This window comes from Phyllopteryx taeniolatus, chromosome 14, assembly GCF_024500385.1.
Source record: "Phyllopteryx taeniolatus isolate TA_2022b chromosome 14, UOR_Ptae_1.2, whole genome shotgun sequence".
Taxonomy (NCBI): Eukaryota; Metazoa; Chordata; class Actinopteri; order Syngnathiformes; family Syngnathidae; genus Phyllopteryx; species Phyllopteryx taeniolatus.
Window position 1 is genome coordinate 2296569 of NC_084515.1, and position 25915 is coordinate 2322483.

The 25915-nt window shown below is 44.8% G+C and overlaps 1 protein-coding gene across 1 annotated transcript; it reads right to left on the minus strand.

The window, feature by feature from the left end:
- Positions 1 to 1647: 1647 nt before the first annotated feature.
- twsg1a (twisted gastrulation BMP signaling modulator 1a) lies at positions 1648 to 24417 on the minus strand. The gene is made up of 5 exons (XM_061796951.1): positions 24080 to 24417; positions 22223 to 22386; positions 5239 to 5338; positions 3679 to 3939; positions 1648 to 3410 (listed from the first exon to the last, which is right to left on the minus strand). The coding sequence occupies exons 2-5, from the start codon at positions 22352 to 22354 to the stop codon at positions 3229 to 3231; spliced, it is 675 nt and encodes a 224-aa protein (XP_061652935.1). The 5' UTR covers positions 22355 to 22386; positions 24080 to 24417; the 3' UTR covers positions 1648 to 3228.
- Between the last annotated feature and the right edge of the window lie 1498 nt (positions 24418 to 25915).

Consider the following 25915-nt stretch of genomic DNA (forward strand, 5'->3'; position numbering starts at 1 on the left):
TTGCCTACAAATGATCGTGATCGGATGTTTGGTGGTGGCCAGCGCGGCCGTAGGCGTAGAATGGCAGCCACACTTCCGTCAGACTACCCCAGGTAAGCTGTGGCTACACTAGTAGCTTACCAACACCAGAGTGTGAAATTCCAAAGCATCTTTTGAGTGTCTAGAAAAGCGCTATATAAGTGTAATGCATTATTATTTTCTGATTGGACCTCTGATTTTTGTGTTTTTTTTCTTCATAAAACTGTTATATGTACTGTTCTGTACATTATGTGAATGCTCAGTTCTTAAATTTCAAATATGGCAACGATTATAGAATTTGTATGGTAGATATTTAAAAAAAAATAGTATGGCAATTTCCTCTCATATTGACATTTGCCATGTTGACATGGCAGCATGTAGTTCTAGTGGTTAGTACATCTGCCTCACAGTAAAAGTTTCTGGGTTTGAATTTCATCCATCCATCCATTTTCTGAGCCGCTTCTCCTCACTAGGGTCGCGGGCGTGCTGGAGCCTATCCCAGCAGTCATCGGGCAGGAGGCGGGGTACACCCTGAACTGGTTGGGTTTGAATTTCAGCTCTGGCCATTCCTCTGTGTGTGTGTTCTATTTGGCGCTTTAGTCTCCATTCAAGACTCCAATTATCCATAGGTGTGAATGTGAGTGTGAATGGTTGTTTGTCCATATGGGCCTCGACATTAGCAGGTGACCAGTCCGGATGTACCCCGCCTCTCGCCCAAAGTCAGCTGGGATAGGCTCCAGCTCATCCACCACTAAAGTGAAGACAAGCTCTATAGAAAATGGATGGATTGTGTACCTAATGTAGTGTGCTGTGAGTGTGTAAATCTCATTTAGTCATAATAATAAACGATTGTGTATAGCAAGTAATTAAAGTGTAAATTATAATATACAAACCCCAATTCCCGTGAAGTTGGGAAGTTGTGTAAAACGTAAATAAATAAAAAATACAATTTGCAAACCCTTTTCATATATTCAATTCAAGACACTGCAAAGACAAGATATTTAATATGTGATAGATGTAATAAGTGATAAACTTTGTTTTTGTTGCAAATAGTCTGTCATTTTGAATTTGATGACTGCAACACTTTCCGAAAAAACTGGGACGGGGCAACAAAAGACTGGGAAAGTTGCTAAAAAAACAAAAAAAAACAAATAAACCTGTTTGGAATGTTCCACAGGTGAACAGGTTGAAAAGGATTTGCAAATCATTGTATTCTGTTTTTATTTACATATTACACAAGCTCCCGACTTTATTGGAATTGGGGTTTGTAAAAAATGGATCGGGGAGACTATGTTTGGGCGGTTATAAATAGGCTTTTAAAAAGTAACCCCATCCCCCCATCCTGAAGTGTCCACCAACGAGTGACCCAAGGAGTCCTCTGGGCTGGACGCAGCCCTGCTGCCTGCAGCAAAGGAGCGTTTGTTGGGCGATTGGCACAGAGAAACTTTCTCCCTTTCTCTACTTGTGGAACACCTGTGGACCCAGAAACCGGACCAGAATAACATAATGACAGCCTTGTTTGTGCAGGAAATGATGTGTTTCCTGTCGCAAGGCTAACATTAGCGTGCGTGCACACACGCACACACACTCTGTGGCCAGGAGCAAAGTTTCCCAGACGGAGAAGGCCTCTTATAGTCCACGTCACCCAAAAGGTTTTATTTTGGTGAGAAGTGGGAAGACTAGCGCATGTAAAAATACATTAGACATCATCAGCCCTAACCCTAATATCACGTACACTTCGAATTAAAAGAAACACGATTTAAAACCTATCAGAAAATATACAGTGGAACACAACAGCAGAGTAAAAATTGTGACGAAGGGCGAGTTTACAAAGGGAGATAACTAAACAGTCATGTGTGCATCAGCGCTGTAACATAAAAAAAAAATAATCATAAAAAAAGGTATCCACCTTTTACACTGAATCCAGCAAAGCAGCAGGAGATTGTTGGATACTAATTGCAAAGATTTTCCACTGTCCGCCTTTGCTTTTTACACCAAGATCCTGCATCGACTGGTAACAGAATATCCGGTATTCATTCCTTTGCCTTTAACACAGAGTTGCTGCAAAATTCCTGCACTAGTGTCATGATAGAAAATTCAGCATTTGTTTGCCTTTGCCTTTTACACAGAGAGCCAGCAAAAGTCCTGGATCGGAGCAGAAATTGAAAAACCCAGAATTTATCCACCTTTGCCTTTTATAAAGAGATCCTTCAAAATTCCTGCTTTGGAGCCAAAACAAAACGAAAATTGAATCTAAAGGTAGATTCAATTTTCGTTTATTTTTTTTGCCTTATACACAGAGAACCTGAAAATTGACTGCATCAGAGCCAAAATAAAATATCCAGTATTTGTCTGGCTTTGCCTTTTACATAGAGATAATGCGAAATTTCTTCATTGTAGCCATAACAGTAGATCCAGCATTTATGTCTTTGCCTTTTACGCAGGATTCTACAAATTTCCAGCATTGAGCGGTAACAAAATATCTGGTATTTATCTGGCTTTGACTTTTACACAGAGGATCCTGCAAAACTGCTGCATCCGAGTCGTAACAGAAGATTAGGGATTTATCAATTTTTGATTTTTATGCAGATAGCCTGCAAAATTCCTGCATCAGACCTGTAACAGAAAAATAATTTATCTGCCTTTGCCTTATATACAACTGCGCAAAAAAGATTTTCCATTTATGCGCCTTTGCTTTTCACACAGAACCCAGCAAATGTGAGATATTGAAGTGCCTGTGTGGACTTTCACACGAGAATTAATACCGCAACCCGATAATTAGATGTAATAGATGCATTAAATAGTTGTCAGACAGCGACTGTTGCTTTCAACATAACATGTTGGGAGAAGTGTTTCAGAATACCATTTATAATCTCGGCACCCGGCCTCTGTTACAGCTTGGACACCACCGAGCAAAGGCGGAAAATTGCCAGTGTCTGGTAAAACGTGTCAAATCCTTTGTCAGATAATTGCTTTCAACACAAGTCGAGAAAAATGACAAAGGTGTTAAATGGCATTTTCTCACACCAGGTCCTGCCTCTGTTACGGCTCCAATAAGGCAGAAATTTGCTGGGCTGACTTTGTCCTACCAATTTCAGGTGCTGGTGCCATTAACAAAGAAGAGTGACACTGGAAAGGTGGGAAAATGTCAGTATGAAAAGGGATTTTGAGTCCCGTGGAGCAGTTCCGGGGGCCCGGGACGGGAACTTTTCAGAAGAGACAGTTCATGCACTTGACGGCTTTGCTGCCGTAGTCGACGCACTCGGGCCCAATGCACTGGCAGCAGGCGTTGTGGAACCAGCGGTACTTTGAGCCGCCCATGGACTCACAGTACATTTTGCACTGCCGGATGGACACACAGTCGTCAAAGTACACCACCGTGCATATGTTCTCTGTGGAAAACAAGAAGGCAGGATGATGGGTGATGTATATATTTTTTTTCCAACAAAACTCAACTTTCTAGATCTGCAATTAGATAGTCACTATGTCCTCCTAAAGGGAGCCAATGACGTGAAAAACATTTTATGTCACGTAAAAAATTTCAAAATTCATTTTGCAACAAACTCATGCATACTAAAGCGTCCGGTGAGTGCTTTCTAGATCTGTAATTATTTCGTTAATATTTTATCACAAGATAAAGTCGTGGTGAAAAACCATCACCTTGTGCGTCGTAACTGGCGTGGATACTATTGGCGGGCACAGACACGTTCTGGTGCGGGCCGTCCAATGACTCCAGGAAGGAGACCAGGTTCTCGTGGTGGGACAGCTCCTCGGCCACGGGGAAGGAGACCACCATCATGTTGACGGGCGCGTCGCCCTCTGTGAGGGCGCGGAAGAGCGACGGGATGGGCCGGTGCAGCTCCTCCACCGTGCTCTTGGATGTGGCCGGAGAGTCGCTGTAGTTCTTCGGGTTGCACATTCCTGAAGGAAGACGGGAGAAATTAGTATTCATCAGTGTGAACAAATACTCAATATTATTGTCATTAGATTCTATTACACATGGATTAAGTGTGGAAAAAAGAGATAAAAATAGCAATTTTTATTTTATTACATTTGTTTTATTAAAGGTTTTTAAAACGAATCGTTGACTTTTTTTGTTTTTTAAAAATATTCACTTATTATTTACATTTTTATTTTGAACAAATATATATTTTTAAATTGGCAAGGTTATTACTTTTGAATGCCCTGTTGTTGTTTTGTAATTACATTTTATGTATGGAAATATTTTGTCCCAAAAAAAAAAAAAAAAAAAAAAGACTTTCTATAATTATTTATTTTAATTCTAAAGCTGTAATTTTGTAATACAAAAATACTTTTTATTTTATTTTAATTACTTTTATTTTGGGGGGGCTTTTTTAATTTCAGTTTGACAAAATAAATTTTAATGTTATGTCTCTGGTGAAGCAGCACGTGGCTCATCCTGCAATGTTATTACTTTTGAATGCCTTGTTTTGAGTATCTAATTTGAGAAATATTTTTTTTTTAGAATGACTTATTTTATGGCGGCACGGTGGCCGACTGGTTAGAGCGTCAGCCTCACAGTTCTGAGGTGCGGGGTTCAATCCCCGTCCCCGCCTGTGTGGAGTTTGCATGTTCTCCCCGTGCCTGCATGGGTTTTCTCCGGGCACTCCGGTTTCCTCCCACATCCCAAAAACATGCATTAATTGGAGACTCTAAATTGCCCGTAGGCATGACTGTGAGTGTGAATGGTTGTTTGTTTCTATGTGCCCTGCGATTGGCTGGCAACCAGTTCAGGGTGTACCCCGCCTCCTGCCCGATGACAGCTGGGATAGGCTCCAGCACGCCCGCGACCCTAGTGAGGAGAAGCGGCTCAGAAAATGGATGGATGGATGGACTTATTTTATTTTTACAGCATTTATCAGCAGATATTTTGTAACAAGAAAACAATGAACTTTTGGCTTTTTTTTTAAAAGCTTTTCTTAGTTTAGTTTAGTTTTTCTCATTATAATAACATAATACAACACACAAAACAAAAGAAGTAATAATGTCTTTGATGAAGCAGCATGTGGCTCACTCGGTCAATATATTAAGCTCCCAGTTCCGTGTAATCGTAAACAAAACAATCACAAGGTGGCTCGACGTTTAGCATTTGGTCCTCCTTTTTTGTACTGCATTCCATGCTCTACTCTGCACAATTTCTCCCCTTTCTCGCAACTTCAGTTGTTTTTCCTGTGGTGGTGGTATCGCCGCAACGCTCACCCACGCAGTCGCAGCACTCCTCCCACAGGTTGCCCAGGCACAGCATGCACTCCTTGCAGCACGAACAGTTGCCGTCGGTGGGGCGACACTGGCACAGCTCCTGCACACACAAATCAAGCGAAAGCGGGATAAAAGAGCCAAAAACCATGTGATTTCTCCCAGCCAATCAGAAAATATATTGTTACCAATGAAACTATTAAGCATGCCTAATGAAAGAAAACTGTATTTCTATTTTAATAAGCGCCCCATTGCGGGGCTTTTATTTTGAAGTACCCACTCAGGTAAATGCTCATGTTGCCTGGGTGACGTGGGCTTTTACACCATATTGCCAAAAGTATTCGCTCACCCATCCAAATAATCAGAATCAAGTGCTGCAATCACTTCCATGGCCACAGGTGTATAAAATCAAGCACGTAGGCATGCAGACTGTGGAAAAACATTTGTGAAAGAGTGGGTTCCTCTCAGGAGCTCAGTGAATTCCAGCGTGGAACTGTCATATGATGCCACCTGTGCAACTTTGTGGGTACAGTTTGGAGTCGCCCCCTTCCTTTTCCAAATAGTGCTGGGCAATATGGCATACATTTGATGTCACAAAATTTTTTCCCCTAATGTCGATATTCGAGATGACTCGATATTTATTGTATTAAAGTTGATAAATGTCCTAGAGTATATAACATTAGAAAATATCTCTGCTAAAAGTAATAACCAAAAGGATAACTTTAAGAAAAACTGGTCACCTTTCATTAAAATGGTGAACCTTGAAGCTTGATTCTGCCTGGGAAAGAATGTCATACAGAAATCTAATGTAATGTAATGTGACCAAATCATTCATTCATTTTCCGTACCACTTGTCCTCACTAGGGTCGCGGGCATTCTGGAGCCCATCCCAACTACAGTGGGTACGGAAAGTATTCAGACCCCCTTCAATTTTTCACTTTTTTTTTATATTGCAGCCTGCGATTGGCTGGGGACCAGTTCAGGTTGTACCCCGCCTCCTGCCCGATGATAGCTGGAATAGGCTCCAGCACGCCCGCGACCCTAGTGAGGAGAAGCGGCTCAGAAAATGGATGGATGGATTATATTGCAGCCATTTGCAAAAATCATTTAAGTTCATTTATTTCCACATTAATGTACACACAGCACTCCATATTGACAGAAAACAAACTGAATTGTTGAAATCTTTGCAGATTAATTAAAAAAGAAAAACTGAAATATCACACAGCTGTAAGTATTCATACCCTTTGCTCAGTATTTAGTAGAAGCACCCTTTTGAGCCATTAGTCTTTTTGGGAATGATGCAACAAGTTTTTCACACCTTGATTTGGGCAACCTCTGCCATTCCTCCTTACAGATCCTCTCCAGTTCTGTCAGGTTGGATGGTGAACATTGGTGAGCAGCCATTTTCAGGTCTTTCCAGAGATGCTCAATTGGGTTTAAGTCAGGGCTCTGGCTGGGCATTCAAGAACAGTCACGGAGTGTCAAGGGTGTGTGTTCCGGTTGTTGTCTTCCCCCTGTCTCATACACACCTGCTCCTGAGAGCATCTTCACCACCTGTGCCTCCTTCACCCTAATTACCCCTTGCATTTAACCTCGTGTCTCATTCTTTCTAGTCGCCAGTTCGTTGTACCTTGTCGTCGCGTTCCAGCATTCCTTGTTTCCACGTCACAGACTCACAGTAAGACTAGAGCCTGTTCCGATTATCGACCTCGCCTTTTTGCCTCACGTTTTTGGATACTGTTGCCTTTTTTGGATTGCCTGCCTGTGTACCGACTTCTGCTCGTTGATTAAACCTCTCTCTTTTTTAAACTGTCCATTTGTTTTGGAGTCGTGCATTTTTGGGTCCTATCCTCTGTTCCGTTCATGACACGGAGTTGTTCTGAAGCCACTCCTTCTGTATTTTAGCTGTGCGCTTAGGGTCATTGTCTTGTTTGAAGGTGAACCTTAGGCCCAGTCTGAGGTTCTGAGCACTCTGGAGAAGGTTTTCGTCCCGGATATCTATATATTGTACTTGGCCGCATTCATCTTTCCTTCGATTGCAACCAGTGGTCCTGTCCCTGCAGCTGAAAAACACACCCACAGCAAGATGCTGCCACCACCATGCTTAACTGTTGGGACTGTATTGGACAGGTGATGAGCAGTGCCTGGATTTCTCCACACATGCCACTTAGAATTAAGGCCAACAATTTCTAGCTTGGTCTCATCCGACCAGAGAATCTTATTTCTCACCATCTTGGAGTCCTTCAGGTGTTTTTTAGCAAACTCCATGTGGGCTTTCATGTGTCTTGCACTTAGGAGAGGCTTCCGTCGAGCTACTCTGCCATAAAGCCCAACTGGTGGAGGGCTGCAGTGATGGTTGACTTTTTGAACTTTTGCCCATCTCCCGACTGCGTCTCTGCAGCTCAGTCACAGCCTCTTTGGGTTCTTCTTTACCTCTCTCACCAAGGCTCTCCTCCCCCAATTGGTCAGTTTGGCCGGACGGCCAGCTCTAGGAAGGCGTCCGGTTGTCCCAAACATCTTCCATTTAGGGATTATGGAGGCCATGTGCTCTTAGGAATGTAAAAAAATCAATCTGGCCTCCCCCTGTCTGGAGTTTATCCCGCCTCTCACCCAGAGTCAGTTGGGATAGGTTCCAGCACGCCCGCTACACTAGTGAGGATAATCGGTATGGAAAATGGATGTATGGATGGATGAATGGTTAGGTTTAGCTTTGAGCCTCAGGTACTTCATACTTGACCTTTGAGTAAAGATTATAAATTAAACTGTGACTATACTGCTTTCATACTTATACAAGCTAATATTTCTCAAGAAGAATAAATAGGCTTTCCTCACACTGACAGGTTAGCTTTAGCTTTGAGCCTCAGGTTCCTCATATTTGACCTTTGAGAAAAGACTATTAATCGAACTGTGACGATACTGCTTTCATACTCCATCCATCCATTTTCTGAGCCGCTTCTCCTCACAAGGGTCGCCAATCCCAGCTATCATCGGGCAGGAGGCGAGGTACACCCTGAACTGGTTGCCAGCCAATCGCAGGGCACATACAAACAAACAACCATTCGCACATTCACACCTATGGGCAACTTAGAGTCTTCAATGAACCTACCATGCATGTTTTTGGGATGTGGGAGAAAACCGGAGTGCCCGGAGAAAACCCACGCAGGCACGGGGAGAACATGCAAACTCCACACAGGCGGGGCCGGGGATTGAAGCCCGGTCCTCAGAACTGTGAGGCAGACACTCTAACCAGTCGTCCACCGTGACGCCTGCTTTCATACTCTTACATGATATTTCTCAACAAGAATCAATAGGCTGGCATTTATTTTTTATTAATTTCCTGGTTATATCTAGCTCTGAGCCTCAGGTTCCTCATATTTGACCTTTGAGTAAAGACTATCAATCGAACCGTGAGTGGTTTACTTTATTTTCGAATTGTGTTGGATTGGCTGGCGACCAGTTCGGGGTGTACCCCGCCTCTTGCCTGAAGATACCTAGGATGGGCTCCAGCACGCCCGCGACCCTCGTGAAGATAAACAGAACGGAAGATGAATGGAATGAATGAATGAATGTTATAATTTGACATCGACTGGTTAGCTTTAGCTCTGGGCTTCGGGATCCTCTGCAGGTCCTTTCTTTGCTTATTTTGTTTTCATTCCTCAACACTTTACAACTTTCCAAATATGGAACAGGGCTTCTGCAGGCTTGTGCAGCAGCATGAGGCGGAGTGAGGGGCAAAGGAGGAGAAAGTGCAAGCATGTTCTGTTCCCCAGGTGTTTTCTCACCCCGCCCCCAACTTCTTTCTCCCGTCTCCCTCATTGCGGTGACCTTGACTCGCAGGAATGTGCTCTCTGTTCTGCCTTGGGTAAGAAAGAAAGCAGGAGGAGGAGGTGAGGGGGGTAGGAGGGTGCACTTTGGGGGCGGCGCTGAAATCCTCTGGAATCTTCACCCACTTTTTCCTAACCTTCCTTGCTAACGGTCTCCAACCGAGCTTCTGTTGCACTTCAAATTATCCACAAGCAAACTTCTCGGGAATTGACCCAGTAGTTTTCCACCTTGGGTGGTAGCGTCGGACCCATAACAGAGATGGGACACTGTGTAAGGTAACACCATATTTTAGAATAAAAGCTCTAGATGTCACCCAGGCAATAAATACAAAAGTATTCTTCTGGGTGTAAATTTTGTAGTAAAAAGCCCATGATGTCACTCAGGAAAACATGAGCGCATCCTGTGTGGGGTTTCAAAATCAAAGCCAAGTTGTCAACTAGGTAATATGAGAGCATTCTGCTTGGGGATTTCAGAATAAAAGCTCAATATGTCACTAAGCAAATACACTATATTGCCAAATGTATTTGCTCACCTGACTTGACTCAAATATGAATTTGTGACATCCCATTCTAAATCCATCCATCCATCCATCCATTTTCTGAGCCGCTTCTCCTCACTAGGGTCGCGGGCGTGATGGAGCCTATCCCAGCTATCATCAGGCAGGAGGCGGAGTATACCCTGAACTGGTTGCCAGCCAATCGCAGGGCACATACAAACAAACAACCATTCGCACTCACAGTCACACCTACGGCCAATTTAGAGTTGTCAATGAACCTACCATGCATGTTTTTGGTATGTGGGAAGAAACCGGAGTGGCCGGAGAAAACCCACGCAAGCACGGGGAGAACATGCAAACTCCAGACAAGCGGGGCCGGGGATTGAACCTCGGTCCTCAGAACTGTGAGGCAGACGCTCTAACCAGTCATACACAGTGCCGCCCATTCTAAATCTATAGGGTTTAATACGATATTGGTCCACCCTCTGCAATTATAACCAGCGGTGCCACAGTTGCCTTCAAAAAGTAACTTAGTTACTTTACTGATTACTTGATTTCAAAAGTTACTAGTTGGAAAAAAAGTAACTTTTTAGTTACTTTCAGCACCTGCCAAGTGTCAAAAGCATTAACTTAACCGTACCCATTACTTGGTAATGTACGCCACACAAGTTACAGAATGATGTCATCAACATGAACCTATAACTCAAATATTAGTGTTGTTGAAGCCACATTCAATCAGCAACTTAGTACAGACTTGACATGGCAACCCAGTACAGTAAGTACCTAAACAAGCACACCATTCTCTGTACACTTCTCTAAAGACTCTTAACTGAAAGATGCCGATTGTGGTCCATGAAGGCAACTGAGTGCGTTTGTGCGTGCATGTACGTAAATGTGAAAGTGAGTGACACACACACACAAGCACGCACGCACGCACGCGCGCGCGCACACACACACACACACACACACACACACACCATTGCTCCCACTACAGTAATTTGTATGCGAAGAGCGAGAAAACATAAAAAAATAAAATAAATTATTTTACTTCGTGACGTCAGCCGTGCAGCGCGTTAAACCAGCTCACGAGCAGTCAGGACTCCAGACGAAGTTGAAAGTTCTCACTTTTCATTAGACTTTACACCGATTTTATCGGGCTGATCGATATCGGCCGATATTTAGCATTTTATGATGATCGGCTGATTGGCTTTAATGTCATAATTCGCCAATCCGATCTATGACGTCATTGATCGCCTCCGCGTTAACTCCACGTCGCCATCGTGCACAGTATATTTGAATCCAAAAGCTAGTTTATCTTTAGCCTTCTCACGCGTCTTTTGACATAGTATTGGAAATAACTGACGGCCAATAAAGTTATTTAAAAAAAAAAAAAAAAAACGTCGGCGGTGTGGAACAGACAACACGTCTGAGACAGACAACACGTAATGCAGACTACAAGACAAATTTTCTCTTTCACAATTGTACTATGTCAGACTACTGCAATAAAATGACACCGCATCCCGTTTTTTACGATCACTGGGCTTTATCTTGGCAACTCAAATGCGACCGGATACACTCGTTACCGTGACGATGACAACACGAGTGGAGTACGGCGACTGTATTACAAGGACAAAATGGGGAAAAACGTGTGTTGGTGGTCACCGGTGCTCAGGACAGGAGAGGACATTCGTTTAAGGCTTGCTTTAGGCATGTACCCGTACTTTGAATACGATACGTCTCGCAAGCAGGCAACAAAACGTTATGTAGCGTAGCAAGCTAGTGGTCCAACAAACGGTTGGACGTAAACATGCCGCCGTTCTGTCGAATCATGCTCGAAAGTTTCGGTGTGGGTGAAGTAATTTAATTAAAAGTAAAGTAATTTAATTACAGTGAGTTAGCAGTTTCTGTCATGCGATGTCGGTTTGACCTGACTGATTAGAATACACCTGGCCTGGCCAACCCGCGGCTCGCGAGCCTCATGCGGCTCTTTAACTAGTTTCATGCGGCTCTTCAGGAGCTGTCACATGACATGCGTCAAAAATGCTTGGCTGGCGCTGTCATTCACTCCCCCTACAGCTAGATGGCACAGTGACCATGTAAGCCTGTTTGAGTGACGTCAAACGAGCGACGAAAGAATCTTTGGTGTGACATCATTTGTGTTGTAAACAATTTCCGTCAAGTTACCTCTTGAAATGGCAGGGAAAAAAAGCACAGCCAAACGAAAATATGAAGAAGAACACAGGACGTTTTTGCCAGAGTGGGAGAGTTTATATTTTTTTGTTAAACGTAATGGCAAGCCGATCTGCCTTATATGTCACGCAGCATTAGCGCATTTCAAAGCTTCCAATCTTCAGCGTCACTTCAGCTCACTCCACCCTAACATCGAACAGGAATTTCCAAAAGGGACTGAACTTCGCAAGAACAAGTTGGTCGCTTTGAAAAGCAAGGCAGAAAAGCAGGTGCAGTTTTTCAAAAAATTTACAAAACACTCGGAGACCGTAACGCTTGCATCATATCAGCTGGCTTGGAACATAGCACGGGCTAAAAAGCCATACAACGAAGGGGACTTCATTAAAAAATGCCTCATTGACGCCTTTGAAATCTTGGCTCCTGGAGACGACAAACTAAAACGGAGCGTATCAGACGTTCAACTGTCCCGCCACAGTGTTAAACGCAGAATATCGGATATTAATACAGCTGTTGAATCACAGTTGCACTCTGACCTTCAAGCATGTGAGTATTTTAGTGTGGCATTGGATGAGAGTTGTGACATACAAGACAAGCCTCAGTTGGCAATATTTGCACGGTCTGTGTCAAATGAATGTATGATCAAAGAAGAACTCCTTGATATTGTGCCATTAAAAGACAGAACCCGTGGCATAGATGTGAAAGAAGCAATGATGGCTGCGTTTGCAAAAGCAAATCTGCCCATACCGAAACTAACTGCAATAGCCACGGATGGAGCGCCAGCCATGATCGGAAGTCTCACTAAGCAGCATAGTAAGAGAAAGATGTTATTGAAAATTATTCTATTATTGTTTGTGGACTTGCTTGAACTGAGAGTTTGTGTGTGTGAGACAGTGCACACAATGTTAACTGTTGAAAATTACTGATATTATCATGTTGGTGTGGTTATTTTCATTAGATCTGGCTGAGCAGAGGTCTGTGTATGCGTGCATACATGATTAAAAGATGATGTTCATGTGTACCCATGTGTATGATGTGGCTCTTTGCAGTAACACAGAAAAAAAAGTGGCTCTTAGTCTCTGACTAGTTGGCCACCCCTGGAATACACCATCTGACTAGAGCAGTGATTTCCAACCTTTATGGAGCCAAGGAACATATTTTACAACTGAAAAATCTCACGTAACACCAACAAACAAAAATGTCACAAAAAGTCGATACATAAATTACTGTATGTACTTCCTGCCATCTAATAGAAGACCATTTATCATTTGTTCTGTCTGTCACGATGCCACACTGGCATAAATAGATGAACAAATATACATTATTTATTTTAAATATAATTTTTTTAGCTTTTTGAGGGACGTGGAATGTCACCTCTCTGACAGGGAAGGAGCCCGAGCTGGTGTGTGAGGTCGAGAAGTTCCGACTAGATATAATCGGACTCGCCTCCACGCACAGCTTGGGCTCTGGTACCAGTCCTCTCGAGAGGGGTTGGACTCTCTTCCACTCTGGAGTTGCCCACGGTGAGAGGCGCCGAGCAGGTGTGGGTATACCTATTGCTCCCCGGCTCGGCGCCTGTACGTTGGGGTTCACCCCGCTGGACGAGAGGGTAGCCTCCCTCCGCCTTCGGGTGGGGGGACGGGTCCTGACTGTTGTTTGTGCCTATGCGCCAAACAGCAGTTCAGAGTACCCACCCTTTTTGGAGTTCTTGGAGGGGGTGCTGGAGAGCACTCCCGCTGGGGACTCCATCGTTCTGCTGGGGGACTTCAATGCTCACGTGGGCAATGACAGTTTGACCTGGAAGGGCATGATTGGGAGGAACGGCCCCCCCGATCAGAACCCGAGCGGCTTTCTGTTATTGGACTTCTGTGCTCATGACGGATTGTCCATAACGAACACCATGTTCAAGCATAAGGGTCTCCACACGTGCACTTGGCACCAGGACACCCTAGGTCGCAGTTCGATGATCGACTTTGTGGTCGTGTCATCGGACTTGCGGCCGCATGTCTTGGACACTCGGGTAAAGAGAGGGGCGGAGCTGTCAACTGATCACCACCTGGTGGTGAGTTGGCTCCGATGGTGGGGGAAGATGCCGGTCCGACGTGGCAGGCCCAAACGTATTGTGAGGGTCTGCTGGGAACGTCTGGCGGAATCCCCTGTCAGAAGGTGTTTCAACTCCCACCTCCGACAGAACTTTGCTCATGTTCCGAGGGAGGCAGGGGACATCGAGTCCGAGTGGACCATGTTGCGCGCCTCCATTGCTGAGGCGGCCGACGGGAGCTGTGGCCGTAAGGTGGTTAGTGCCTGTCGTGGCGGCAATCCCCGAACCCGTTGGTGGACACCAACAGTGAGGGATGCCGTCAAGCTGAAGGAGTCCTATTGGGCCTTTTTGGCCTGTGGGACTCCTGAGGCAGCTGATGGGTACCGGGTGGCCAAGCGGAATGCAGCTTTGGTGGTCACTGAAGCAAAAACTCGGGCATGGGAGGAGTTCGGTGAGGCCATGGAGAAAGACTTCCGGGCGGCTTCAAGGAAATTCTGGTCCACCATCCAGCGTCTCAGGAGGGGGAAGCAGTGCACCACCAACACTGTGTATAGTGGGGATGGGGCTCTGCTGACCTCGACTCAGGACGTTGTGAGCTGGTGGGGAGAATACTTTGAAGACCTCCTCAATTCCACCGACACGCCTTCCCATGAGGGAGCAGAGTCTGGGTTCTATGAGGCGGGCTCTCCTATCTCTGGGGTTGAGGTCACCGAGGAGCTTTTTAACCACCTCGGTGGCAAGGTAAATAGGGGACCGGAGGGTGTGTTCCAACTACAGGGGGATCACACTCCTCAGCCTCCTTGGTAAGGTCTACTCAGGGGTGCTGGAGAGGAGGGTCCGTCGGGAAGTCGAATCTCAGATTCAGGAGGAGCAGTGTGGTTTTCGTCCTGGCCGTGGAACAGTGGGCTAGTTCTACACCCTTGGCAGGGTCCTCGAGGGTGCATGGGAGTTCGCCCAACCAGTTTACATGTGTTTTGTGGACTTGGAGAAGGCGTTCAACCGTGTCCCTCGGGGGGTCCTGTGGGGGGTGCTTCGGGAGTATGGGGTACCGAACCCCCTGATACGGGCTGTTCGGTCCCTGTACGATCGGAGTCAGAGTTTGGTCCGCATATCCGGCAGTAAGTCGGACTCGTTTCCGGTGAGGGTTGGACTCCGCCAAGGCTGCCCTTTGTCACCGATTCTGTTCATAACTTTTATGGACAGAATTTCTAGGCGCAGCTGAGACGTAGAGGGGGTCCGGTTTGGTGGCCTCAGTATTGCATCTCTGCTTTTTGCAGATGATGTGGTTCTGTTGGCTTCATCAAGCCGTGACCTCCAACTCTCACTGGAGCAGTTCGCAGCAGAGTGTGAAGCGGCTGGGATGAGAATCAGCACCTCCAAATCTGGGACCATGGTCCTCAGTCGGAAAAGGGTGGCGTGCCCTCTGCAGGTCGGGGATGAGATCCTGCCCCAGGTGGAGGAGTTCAAGTATCTTGGGGTCTTGTTCACGAGTGAGGGAAGAATGGAACGGGAGATCAACAGGCAGATCGGTGCAGCGTCTGCAGTGAAGCGGACTTTGTATCGATCCATTGTGGTGAAGAAGAAGCTAAGCCGAAAGGCGAAGCTCTCGATTTACCGGTCGATCTACGTTCCTACCCTCACCTATGGTCATGAGCTGACCGAAAGAACAAAATCCCGGATACAAGCGGCCGAAATAAGTTTCCTCCTCAGGGTGTCCGGGCTCTCCCTTAGAGATAGGGTGAGAAGCTCGGTCATCTGGGAGGAGCTCAGAGTAGAGCCGCTGCTCCTCCACACCGAGAGGAGCCAGATAAGGTGGCTGGGGCATCTGTTTAGGGTGCCTCCCGAACGCCTCCCTGGTGAGGTGTTCCGGGAACGTCCCACCGGGAGGAGACCCCGGGGACGACCCAGGACACGCTGGAGAGACTATGTCTCTCGGCTGGCCTGGGAACGCCTCGGGATCCCCTCGGAAAAGCTGGAGGAAGTGGCTGGGGAGAGGGAAGTCTGGCCGTCCCTGCTAAAGCTACTGCCCCCGACTTTGGATAAGCGGTAGAAAATGGATGGATGGAGTTTACACAATTATTTTTAGTTATGTAAATGTGGTGTTGTTTAAACTACAGTTCATACACAATTGTTAAAATAAAACATTTTGCAATTGGCATGAAGTTTTGGCAGGTGATTAGCATTTCAGACAATTTTCATCATGATTAGTGTTGATCAGGTAGGCATTCTGTTAAGAATTCATTATTGCCATGATTTCAAATATTTTTTTTGATATCGTGCTATATCTCCCCAAAAAAGGGTGTGACCAAATCATATGCCGGTGCGACCAACTGAAAAAGATTTTCGCAGCAGTGCAAAAGTTAGTGTAGAGCCCTGAGAGTGTTCTGTTGGGGGAATTTTTAAATTTAATTTTCTAAATAAAAGCCCAAGATTTCACCCTTGCAATACAAGAGCATTCTGATGGTGGTGGATTTTAAAATAAAAGCCCAAGATGTCACCCAGGAAATATGATAGTCTTCGGTCATATTAGACCGGAGGTTATTAGAGTTGAACTCAAATATTGTATACAAATGAGTTATTTGGTTTAATCACATTTGCTAAACTCTTCCATAGTTCTAGTGTACAGCACAAAACAAAGCCCTGTCTTAAAAGTGTTTTTAATTTCCCCTTCTAAAGCCGTCTGGGCTGCAGCTGTGAGCAGGCGGCATAGACGAGGCATCAAGCCCTCGCCTCTTGACAGTTAGCAAGTTGGTGTCGGCGAGGTCGCTTAAGCTGCCGCAGTGGGTGATGATTCACCGGGCGCAAGAAAAAAATTAAAAGCAAGAGGAGAAAAAAAGCCACCTGGAAGCAGCGAGGGGGGAAAAGCGGGTCGGCAGATGTTTTGGATTGGGAATAAAGTGAATCCAGAGGGAAAACAAGCCGGCTAGTTGGAAACGCTCGGAAAACATGGACTGTCTCCTGACCAATCCAATTAGCATCACCGCTAACGCGGCGGCCAACTATTTTTAACATCCAAATATTTACACCGCTCTTCTTCAAAGTTAAAGATGTCACAATACTACAAGAGCCAACCTCCACCAAGGCCAAACACGCCTCTTGAAAAAAAGATACGTAAACAGGACAAATGCCAAGCATATCCCCGTGAGATTGGACAGAGATGTACAGTAAGTAAGTGTTTGGACGGAATTGGACATATTTTGTCAATCTGTAGCACAAGTGGATGGAAAAACTGTCAATAATCCAAATGCTGAAGTAGGACATCAATAAAAGCAGGTAAATTGTCACACTTGAGGAGTTACAAGTACAGCTGCGGCAATATCCCACCTTCACACACAAACACATACTATCTCACTTTAACACTTTCAAATACCAGTACTCTTTTTGGCTCTCTCTCTCACACACACACACACACACACAAACGCGCGCACACACGCACACACAGAGCCACATTCATCCATCCATTTTCTGAGCCACTTATCCTCACAAGGGTCGCGGGAGTGCTGGAGCCAATCCCAGCTATCATCGAGCAGGAGGCGGGGTACACCCTGAACTGCTTGCCAGCCAATCGCAGGGCACATCTAAACAAACAACCATACACACTCACATTCACACCAATGGGCAATTTAGAGTCTTCAATTAACCTCCCATGCCTGTTTTGGGGATGTGGGAGAAAACCGGAGTGCCCGGAGAAACCCGCGCAGGCACTGGGAGAACATGCAAACTCCACACAGGTGGGGTCGGGGATTGAACCCCGGACCTCAGAACTGTTTGGGGTCGTTTGCAATTCCCCTGTAAATCCGGAACACAGAAATTGACAAAAGACACTTCAACCATGATATGTAATTCCAACATGAAAACACGTCAGATGTCGCCGTCCCGGAACTGTTAAGACAGCGGCTTTGGAGTCATTGAAGTTGACAGAAAGAGCAACTGACCCCTACGTATGTAACTATCACTTCCCATTTCATTTCTAATGAGTGGGAATTTGTGTCAAATGTTCTGCAGACTACAGCCCTCTACACCGAAGCCACACAGGGAGGGAGCAATGTAGCAAACCTGTCGACAGACGCAATAAATTAATGGGGTTTGACGAAGAAAGTACCGGTACTGGATTGTCTCACAATGCCTCAAACATGCTACTTAATTAGGAATTAGTTAAATAACCTGAAAATAATAATAGTAACCCTAATAAGTAAAGAAATAATGTTTAAGTATAAATGCACGTTACTTTTTTTCAATACAGAGCTGTCATCCGGTTTTAAAGACCCCCAAAACAGAGCAAAACATTTTTAATTTGACACATCACAGAAAAGACTTGTTAACAAGCTGGATAATGAATAATGGATTTTTTTTTTTGTGAAATCGCAAAGTATGTGAAATGAAGCGTCAAAATGGTCAAGAATTGAGACATTAGGCTTCAAAATAGTGAAGAATTGAGACATTCTTATAGCTTCCAGACGCTATGGCCGTGTCACCGAGAGCTCTGTAAATCCTGCCTCCCCGGACCTTTCAGCTGTCAATCAAATACATGGAGGCTACTTCCTTCTCTCACGGCTCATACGCGGAATTTCCAGCGATGGAGGTAGCACACACTTTCACGGGCTGCAGAGAAGTGCGCGATGCATACCGGTTCTTGTGGATTTTTTTTCTCTTCCTCTTTCCTCCCGTGACGTGCAGTTGGGCAACTGTGAGGCTGATAGCCGTAACGCTGTTTTACTGGAGAACCTGCAACTTCTCGAACTGCATTTGGGCTAGCAATGGGCCGCGGGGCGGTGGATCTTATTGGGTTCGGAACTCAACCAGCCGCTGCCTTGCAATCCAACTCGTGGTGGCAGACAGCAAGACACATAGCCCAAATAACACAAAACATATTACACTTCAGGGAAGATGTATTTTTTTCGAGTTGTGGGCATAATTTGATGGCCAACTGCACGCTATACTAATAGTAATTAATGAGGCTGTATGTAACGAAGGAAGAAGTGGCTGTTCTGTTGGCAATGGGCTCGGTTCGCCGCTGCCTCGCAACCATACTGTGCGTGGTGGCAGACGGCAAGACACCCAAATAACGTAAAACACATTACACTTCAGGGAAGATGTATTTTTTTTAGGTGTGGGCTTAGTTTCAAGGCCAACTGCACGCTATAATGGTAGAAGTGGGTGAATTTATTTATGAACAAGGAAGTGCAATTCTGCCGAATGGCCACTGCATTAGTGTTGTTTTGAATCTGTTGAATGTATCTTTTGAGTGAACTTACTGAACTGAATGAGTTTATGAAATGATTGTCGTTGCTTTGTTCCTTGTTACTGAAAGGAAAGTAAAAACGGCTACCAGAAATGGCCCAAAAAATCCAGAGGAAACGTCAAGACCAACCGTAGCGACACCCCCGACTTGGAGGTGAACTGCAGTACATTTTCAAAACTGCGCGTGTGGGTTGCGCTCGAGTATAAAGGCAAACTACGTGTGGGACAGCCGCAGTGATGTCAGCGTGGTCGCCGTCCGCGCGAGTATCAAGAAGCCTTTACTGAATCGATATCAGAAGATTTAAATCAATATCTAATCGAATCACAACCCCAAAGAATTGATATCAAATCACAACCTAAAGAATCGAAATCGATTCGAATCGTGAGGTTCTTAACAATGCCCGGCCCTACCTAACATATACTTTCACACACACACGCGCACACACTCACTCAAGATCTTTCACACTCACTCACACACAAACTGTCTCTATCGCTGAGTCACTCATTCACACACTGTTGTTACACACACAGACAGTCTGACATATGCACCCTCTCTTTCACACACTTGTACATGAACACTATCACACTCTCATTTACTCTCTCTCTCCCTCTCTCTCTCTCTCTCTCACACACACACTGTCACGCTCTCTCATAAACACACACAAAGATTCTCACACACACACACACACAATCATCTCTGCTAAACCCACAGACTCACATTCAAACACACGATACACTTTCTCTCATACACGCGCTCACTAACTGTGTCACATGCCCATCCACTCTCTCTCACACACACAGACACACACCAGCAGGCGTCTAATCCGACCAAATTGGATGTGACAGGTGGCGGAAAGCCAAGAAAACACCTCATGTGGGAACATCACATCAGCTCATTTCACTTGTCCCATCATGCACTGGAGCTTGACATAGACACACACACACACAGATGTAGCACACAGGAAGTGAAGTCTCAAGGCCAATGTCAGATCAAAACCTCACCCTCCACATTCCATCTTTGTTGCCGTGTCCAAACTCCCGACATGGCTGGCAGATGTTGGCAGCAAAATGGAGGGCGTGACTACTCGGCTGCTCTCTCCACAAGTTTGCCGTCGAAAGCAGGCACAACGTCATGTCAGCCTACGAGAAGTTGAGCTACAGCCACTCCTTTATGCAGCACCGTTATGCTTAATATGATAAATGATGGCATAGAAACAGGAGTTTCTTCTGTCTTTTTGTTCTGGAACAGTTGATGGAACGGGGGTATGCCACAATGCGCGAGTTTCAAAGTCTAGAACTTGCGTCTTGACTCCGACTTGAAGTTGAGACAGGCAACTCCTGAGTCAAGTCGCAAGTCCTGTTTCAAAGTCTAGGACTTGACTTTCAGTATCAAAGTCTAGGACTTGCAACTTGACTCTGGACTTAACTTAGGACTTGAGGGTAGACTTGAGACTTACTTGTGACTTGCAAAGCAATGACTTCCCACATCTGCTAGTGTGTAACGATACCGGCATTGTTATCTGGCCAATACCAGCCTTATTTCAAGGTATCGGGTACTAATGAAGGCTGCTGATAAAAGCCACCGATACATGAGGCAAAAGATATCTTAACATTGAGTAAGTCCTCCTAGCCAGTAGTTGCCACTACACTGTGGCAGTTTGACACATCGGCAAATCATCATGTGTGTCATTCATTCATCATCCGTTCTGCTTCTCCTCACTAGGGTCGCGGGCGTGCTGGAGCCTATCCCAGCTATCTCCAGGCAAGAGGCGGGGTACACCCTGAACTGGTTACCAGCCAATCGCAGGGCACATATAAACAAACAACCATTTGCACTCACATTCATACCTACGGGCAATTCAGAGTCTTCAATTAACCTACCCTGCATGTTTTTGGGATGTGAGAAGAGACCGGAGTACCCGGAGAAAACCCACGCAGGCACAGGGAGAACATGCAAACTCCATACAGGCAGGTGATTTGAACCCCGGTGCTCAGAACTATGAGGCAGATGTGCTAACCAGTCGGCTACCGTGCCGCTGAATGTGTGTCATAAAGAAAGAAATTTCTTTAGTCACAATTATCTGTCATTGTGTTAATGGAAATTTTACATATCAAAAATACTAATGTATCAGGGAGTACTCAAGAGTGAGTACTAGTGCTGATATCAGTCTAACAAACGTGGTATCAAACATCCTGAGTCACAATTTTCCACATTATAAGTGAGTGTAAGAGTTGCAACTGAGGCGTGATGCCGTGCTGTATACGGCACACAAACAAACACACACACACAGTCTGAACCGAACCACTCTGACTTCTGCCGCTCTTGTTACGTTGAAAGCAATTGTCGCTGTCCGACGACTAGTTTATTCGTCACACCAGACGCTAGAAATTTTCTGCCTGCTGAGGTAGTTTCAGAGGCAAACAGCGCCTGTGAGTCAAGGTATTCTACATTGCCGTTTCATAAACCGACACTCACTTCCTTTGCCCTGTTGTGTTGCAAGCAATTGTCGCCGTCCGACAAGTATTTTACAGGTCACAGCACAATTTTCCGCTTTTGAAGGTCCTAACAGAGCTGTAAGAGAGGCGGGCAGCCATCCGTGAGCAAGTATATTTCACAATCCTGTTTTCGCACCTGACACTCACTTCACGTAGCTTTCCGACAACAATTTTTCACCTTTGGAAGTAGTATCAGCACCGTAACATAAGCTGGATGGTGTTTGTGTGAAAGGGTATTCCGTGCACTCACTTCTCCCACCGTGTTCTGTTGAAAGCAATTGTCACTCTTTGTTACACCTGGCATACTGGCAATTTTCCGCCCTCTGAATTAGTATAAGAGCCATATTGTAGCGATTAGAGGTGGGACACCACCTATGTGAAAGGGTATTCCACAATGCCATTTCACACCTCACACTTTATTCCACTTTCACCCTGTTGGGTTGAAAGCAGTTGTTTCTGTCCGACCATCATTTGATTTGTCTGCCAATTTTCCGCTTTCTGAGATACTGTCATAGCTGTAACAGAGGCAGGACGCTGCCTGTCGTAGAAGCTGACAGTTCCTTCTTCCACAATGTTGTTTGGAAAGCAATTTTCAATGTACGTCACATCAGTCGCTGGCAATTTTGTACTCTGATTTTGTGTGATCCCTGCGTGACAGGTGCTGTAACTTAGCTGACTAAAGAAGCGGGATCCGCTTTTACCTGGATGAGGCACTTGCTGACGTCGCTGGCGCACAGAGCCTTGTTGCAACCGGAGGTCAGAGACAGCGCTGAGAGGAGAAAGAGTGTGATGGAGGCGGCAGAGGCAGGACGGATCAGCTGACCAGGCCTCATCCTGACGGCTCACCAGCACAGCACCGGAACACCTACCACGGTGACACGGCACAGGTGCGACAAACGTAAGCAAGTGATGAATGGTGAAATTTTCCGCGGTTCTGTATAAATGTGCTGTTTGTTTGGTTTGGGTTGTTGGGGTCTGAAGTTCAACACCTGACAACAACTTCTCCTGCCCTGTTGTGTTATATACAGCAAGTATGGTCCCTGAAGGCAATGCTATACCTTTGAGTTACAGTAGATCAGTGATTCCCAACCAGTGTGCCGTGGCACATTAGTGTGCCATGAGCGAGCTTCAGGTGTGCCATGGGAAATTATCAAATTTTACTTAACTGTTCAGAAAAATTTTCATTTACATGGAATAATGTATCTTTGTTCGTCTATTTATGCCGATGAGGCATAGTGACAGACAGAACAAATAAATGCTCTTCTATTAGAAGGCCGGATTTACATACAGTAATTACTGTGTATCTACTTTTTGTGACATTTGTTGGTGTGCAGTGAGATTTTCCAATTGTAAAATATGTGCCTTCGCTCCATAAAGGTTGGAAATCACTGCAGGAGATACGCAGGTAGATGGACAGATAAATAGAAACTAAATCGTTAAGTACAGTATAGGGGTGCAACTAACGATTATTTTAATAATTGATTAACCTTTTGATTATTTTTTATTAATCGATGAATCAGATAAAAAACAACTTTCTATTCCAGCTTTTTAGTCAAAAACAGGACATTATTTTAAATTGACAGTGAAGAAAATGCACAAACATACATTGATTATTATTCAGTTACTAGTTTAAGCCGTAACATCCGCCGAAAAATTGGCAAAAATGTTGATCATTTTTGGCATTAAATTACAGGTGCAACTATTCATCAACAACTAATCATCAAATTAATCAACAACCGTTTTGATAATCGATTAATGGTTTTGAGACCTTGTTCAACTTAAAATTGTCCAAATCCTCCAAATTTCAGCCTCAACAGTAAATATTCTCTGAATTTTGCAGTCCCTCCTTAAAGCAGAAAGATTATTGTGTTTAATCGTAATAAGACATGTTCAAACAACTACCTTTAACTTTCGAAAACAATGATCAACATTTTTGCCTATTTTCAAACCAGTAACTGAATCATAATCAATTTATGTTTGTGCATTTTCTGCATCGTCAATGTGAAATAATGTCGTTTTTAATAGTTTTTTTCCCCCCTTCAATTTTATCTGATTCATCGATTATTTTGAAAAAAAAAAATATTGACAGTTAGTAGTTGCAGCCCTACATGAAACCAGTGCCAAAGAATTGCTCTCGGTTTCAAAAAAGGTTGGAGACTCCTGATCTCGAGAGCTACTTTATTTAGGTGCATGATAGGTAATTAGGTACATTGATAGATAATCGAAACACGAACAGTTATTTCAGATGGTCCCTGAAGGAAACACTCGACGTGATTTAGAATAGACAGGCGATCTTTAATGAACAAATCAAGTAGTACTTGTAGAACTATTAGTAGTAGAAGAAGTGGAAGTAACTGGTAGAAGGAGCAGATGTGGGACAACCACAACAACACGTCTGGCATCATCAGCTTCACTTCATTCTTTCCGCGCAAATCTTCTTTCTTTCTAAACACACACATGTATATATATAAAACGCCCACAACCTTTTCTTTTGGGCGGGGGGGCTTTTCACACACAATGTGAGACCGAAACGAGGCTTTAAAATGGCTGAAACTCACCAGGACGCGCTGAGAAGTCGGTTCTTCCCGACTGGTTCGGTTGGGTTCGGTTCGGACAGCGTGTGTGCGTGCGCGCGCGTGCGTGTGGGCTAATACGGGGCGTCAGTCACAGGCCTTAAAGGCACACGCTCCATTTTGGCGCTCGTCTCCCACGCGTGGACTCGGCGACGAGGAGGTGGAGGAAGAAGAAGGTGGCGAGGGAGGCCCGGGGCTGTCTCGCTTGTACCTACCAACAAGTTGTGAAGAATCGGAACTACAAACAACAGATTGCTGTTGCTCCCTCCTGCCTTTTTTTTTTTTTACCTCGGGCGCCCCGATGTGACGTCACCTCACTGGCTGGGCCATTCAGGTCCGCTTCCGATGACGTCCGGTTTGCTTTCGCTTTTTGATTTCATTTTGGTTTAATTAATTGCAGTTTTACAATACTATTTAAATTTGGCTGTGCGTTTTACATGCATACTGGTATTTTATTTTTGTTTTATTTCACGCTTGATGCATTGACTGAGTTGTGTCCTCCACCTGCTGGCGGCTATTGTTATTACAAGTAGACTGGACATCTGTTTTGAAATACCGTATTTCCATATTTCTCATTTATATAACCAGGGTTGGGAGGGTTACTTTAAAAAAATATTGCGATAGAGTTACTGGTTGCCTGTTAAACAATTTAGTAACGTAATCAAAGTGCCAAAATATTAACAATTTAGTAACGTAAAATATTAAAGTAATGTAACTTGATTTCATTCAATTATTTTGGATTACCCCAATAGCAAATATGACAAAAGAAATTCAATATCAATAAAGTACATGTACATATAGATTTTCTGTCTTGTTCTGTAAATGTTTAATATGCGTGTTGGGAATACCGGAGCGGGAGGAACACGAAGCACTCAGGATCCAAATCCAAAACCTCAGAACTGTGAGACGAATGTGCAAACCTCTTGTTCACCGTGCTGCCGAGCTTCACAATAAGGTTTTTAAAACCTATCGACAGTACTCAGTGTGTCTTATATACCGAGTGAAATGGGGATGGGGGTGGGGGGGGGTGGGGAGGGGAGAAAACAAAAGAAATTTATGGCGGCAGTTATCTTAACCCCTCCCCTCGCTGACGCGAGCGCGCTCACACCCCTCCCACTTCAAGATTAAATGATGCGCTGCTACCTCTGCAAAACGTTGGGGCTCAAATCAACAACCGGCTTCTCACTGTTTTGAAATTGTAATACTGCAAAATAATCCCATTTTTTTAAATAAATGTGCCTGTAATCTGATTACGTTTTTTTATGCAACTGTAATGGAGTAGTTACTTTTTTTGTAATGTGATTATGTAATCCTGTTACACATATTCCGTTACTCCCCAACCCCTGTACATTACATAGCTCTATCCATCCATCCATCCATTTTCTGAGCCGCTTCTCCTCACAAGGGTCGCGGGCGTGCTGGAGCCTATACCAGCTGTCATTGGGCAGGAGGCGGGGTACACCCTGAACTGGTTGCTAGCCAATCGCAGGGCAGATACAAACAAACAAGCAGTCGCACTCACAGTCACACCTACGGGCAATTTAGAGTCTCCAATTAATGCATGTTTTGGGATGTGGGAGGAAACCGGAGTGCCCGGAGAAAACCCACACAGCACGGGGAGAACATGCAAACTCCACACAGGCCGGGGATTGAACCCGGGTCCTCAGAACTGTGAGGCTGACGCTCTAACCAGTCGCCCACCTACATAGCTCTATTTCAAATAAAAATATTTAACTATAATTGAAATTCTTCTTTTCGACTTGTCCCGTTAGGGGTCGCCACAGCGTTTCATCCTTTACCATGTAAGCCAATCTCCTGCAT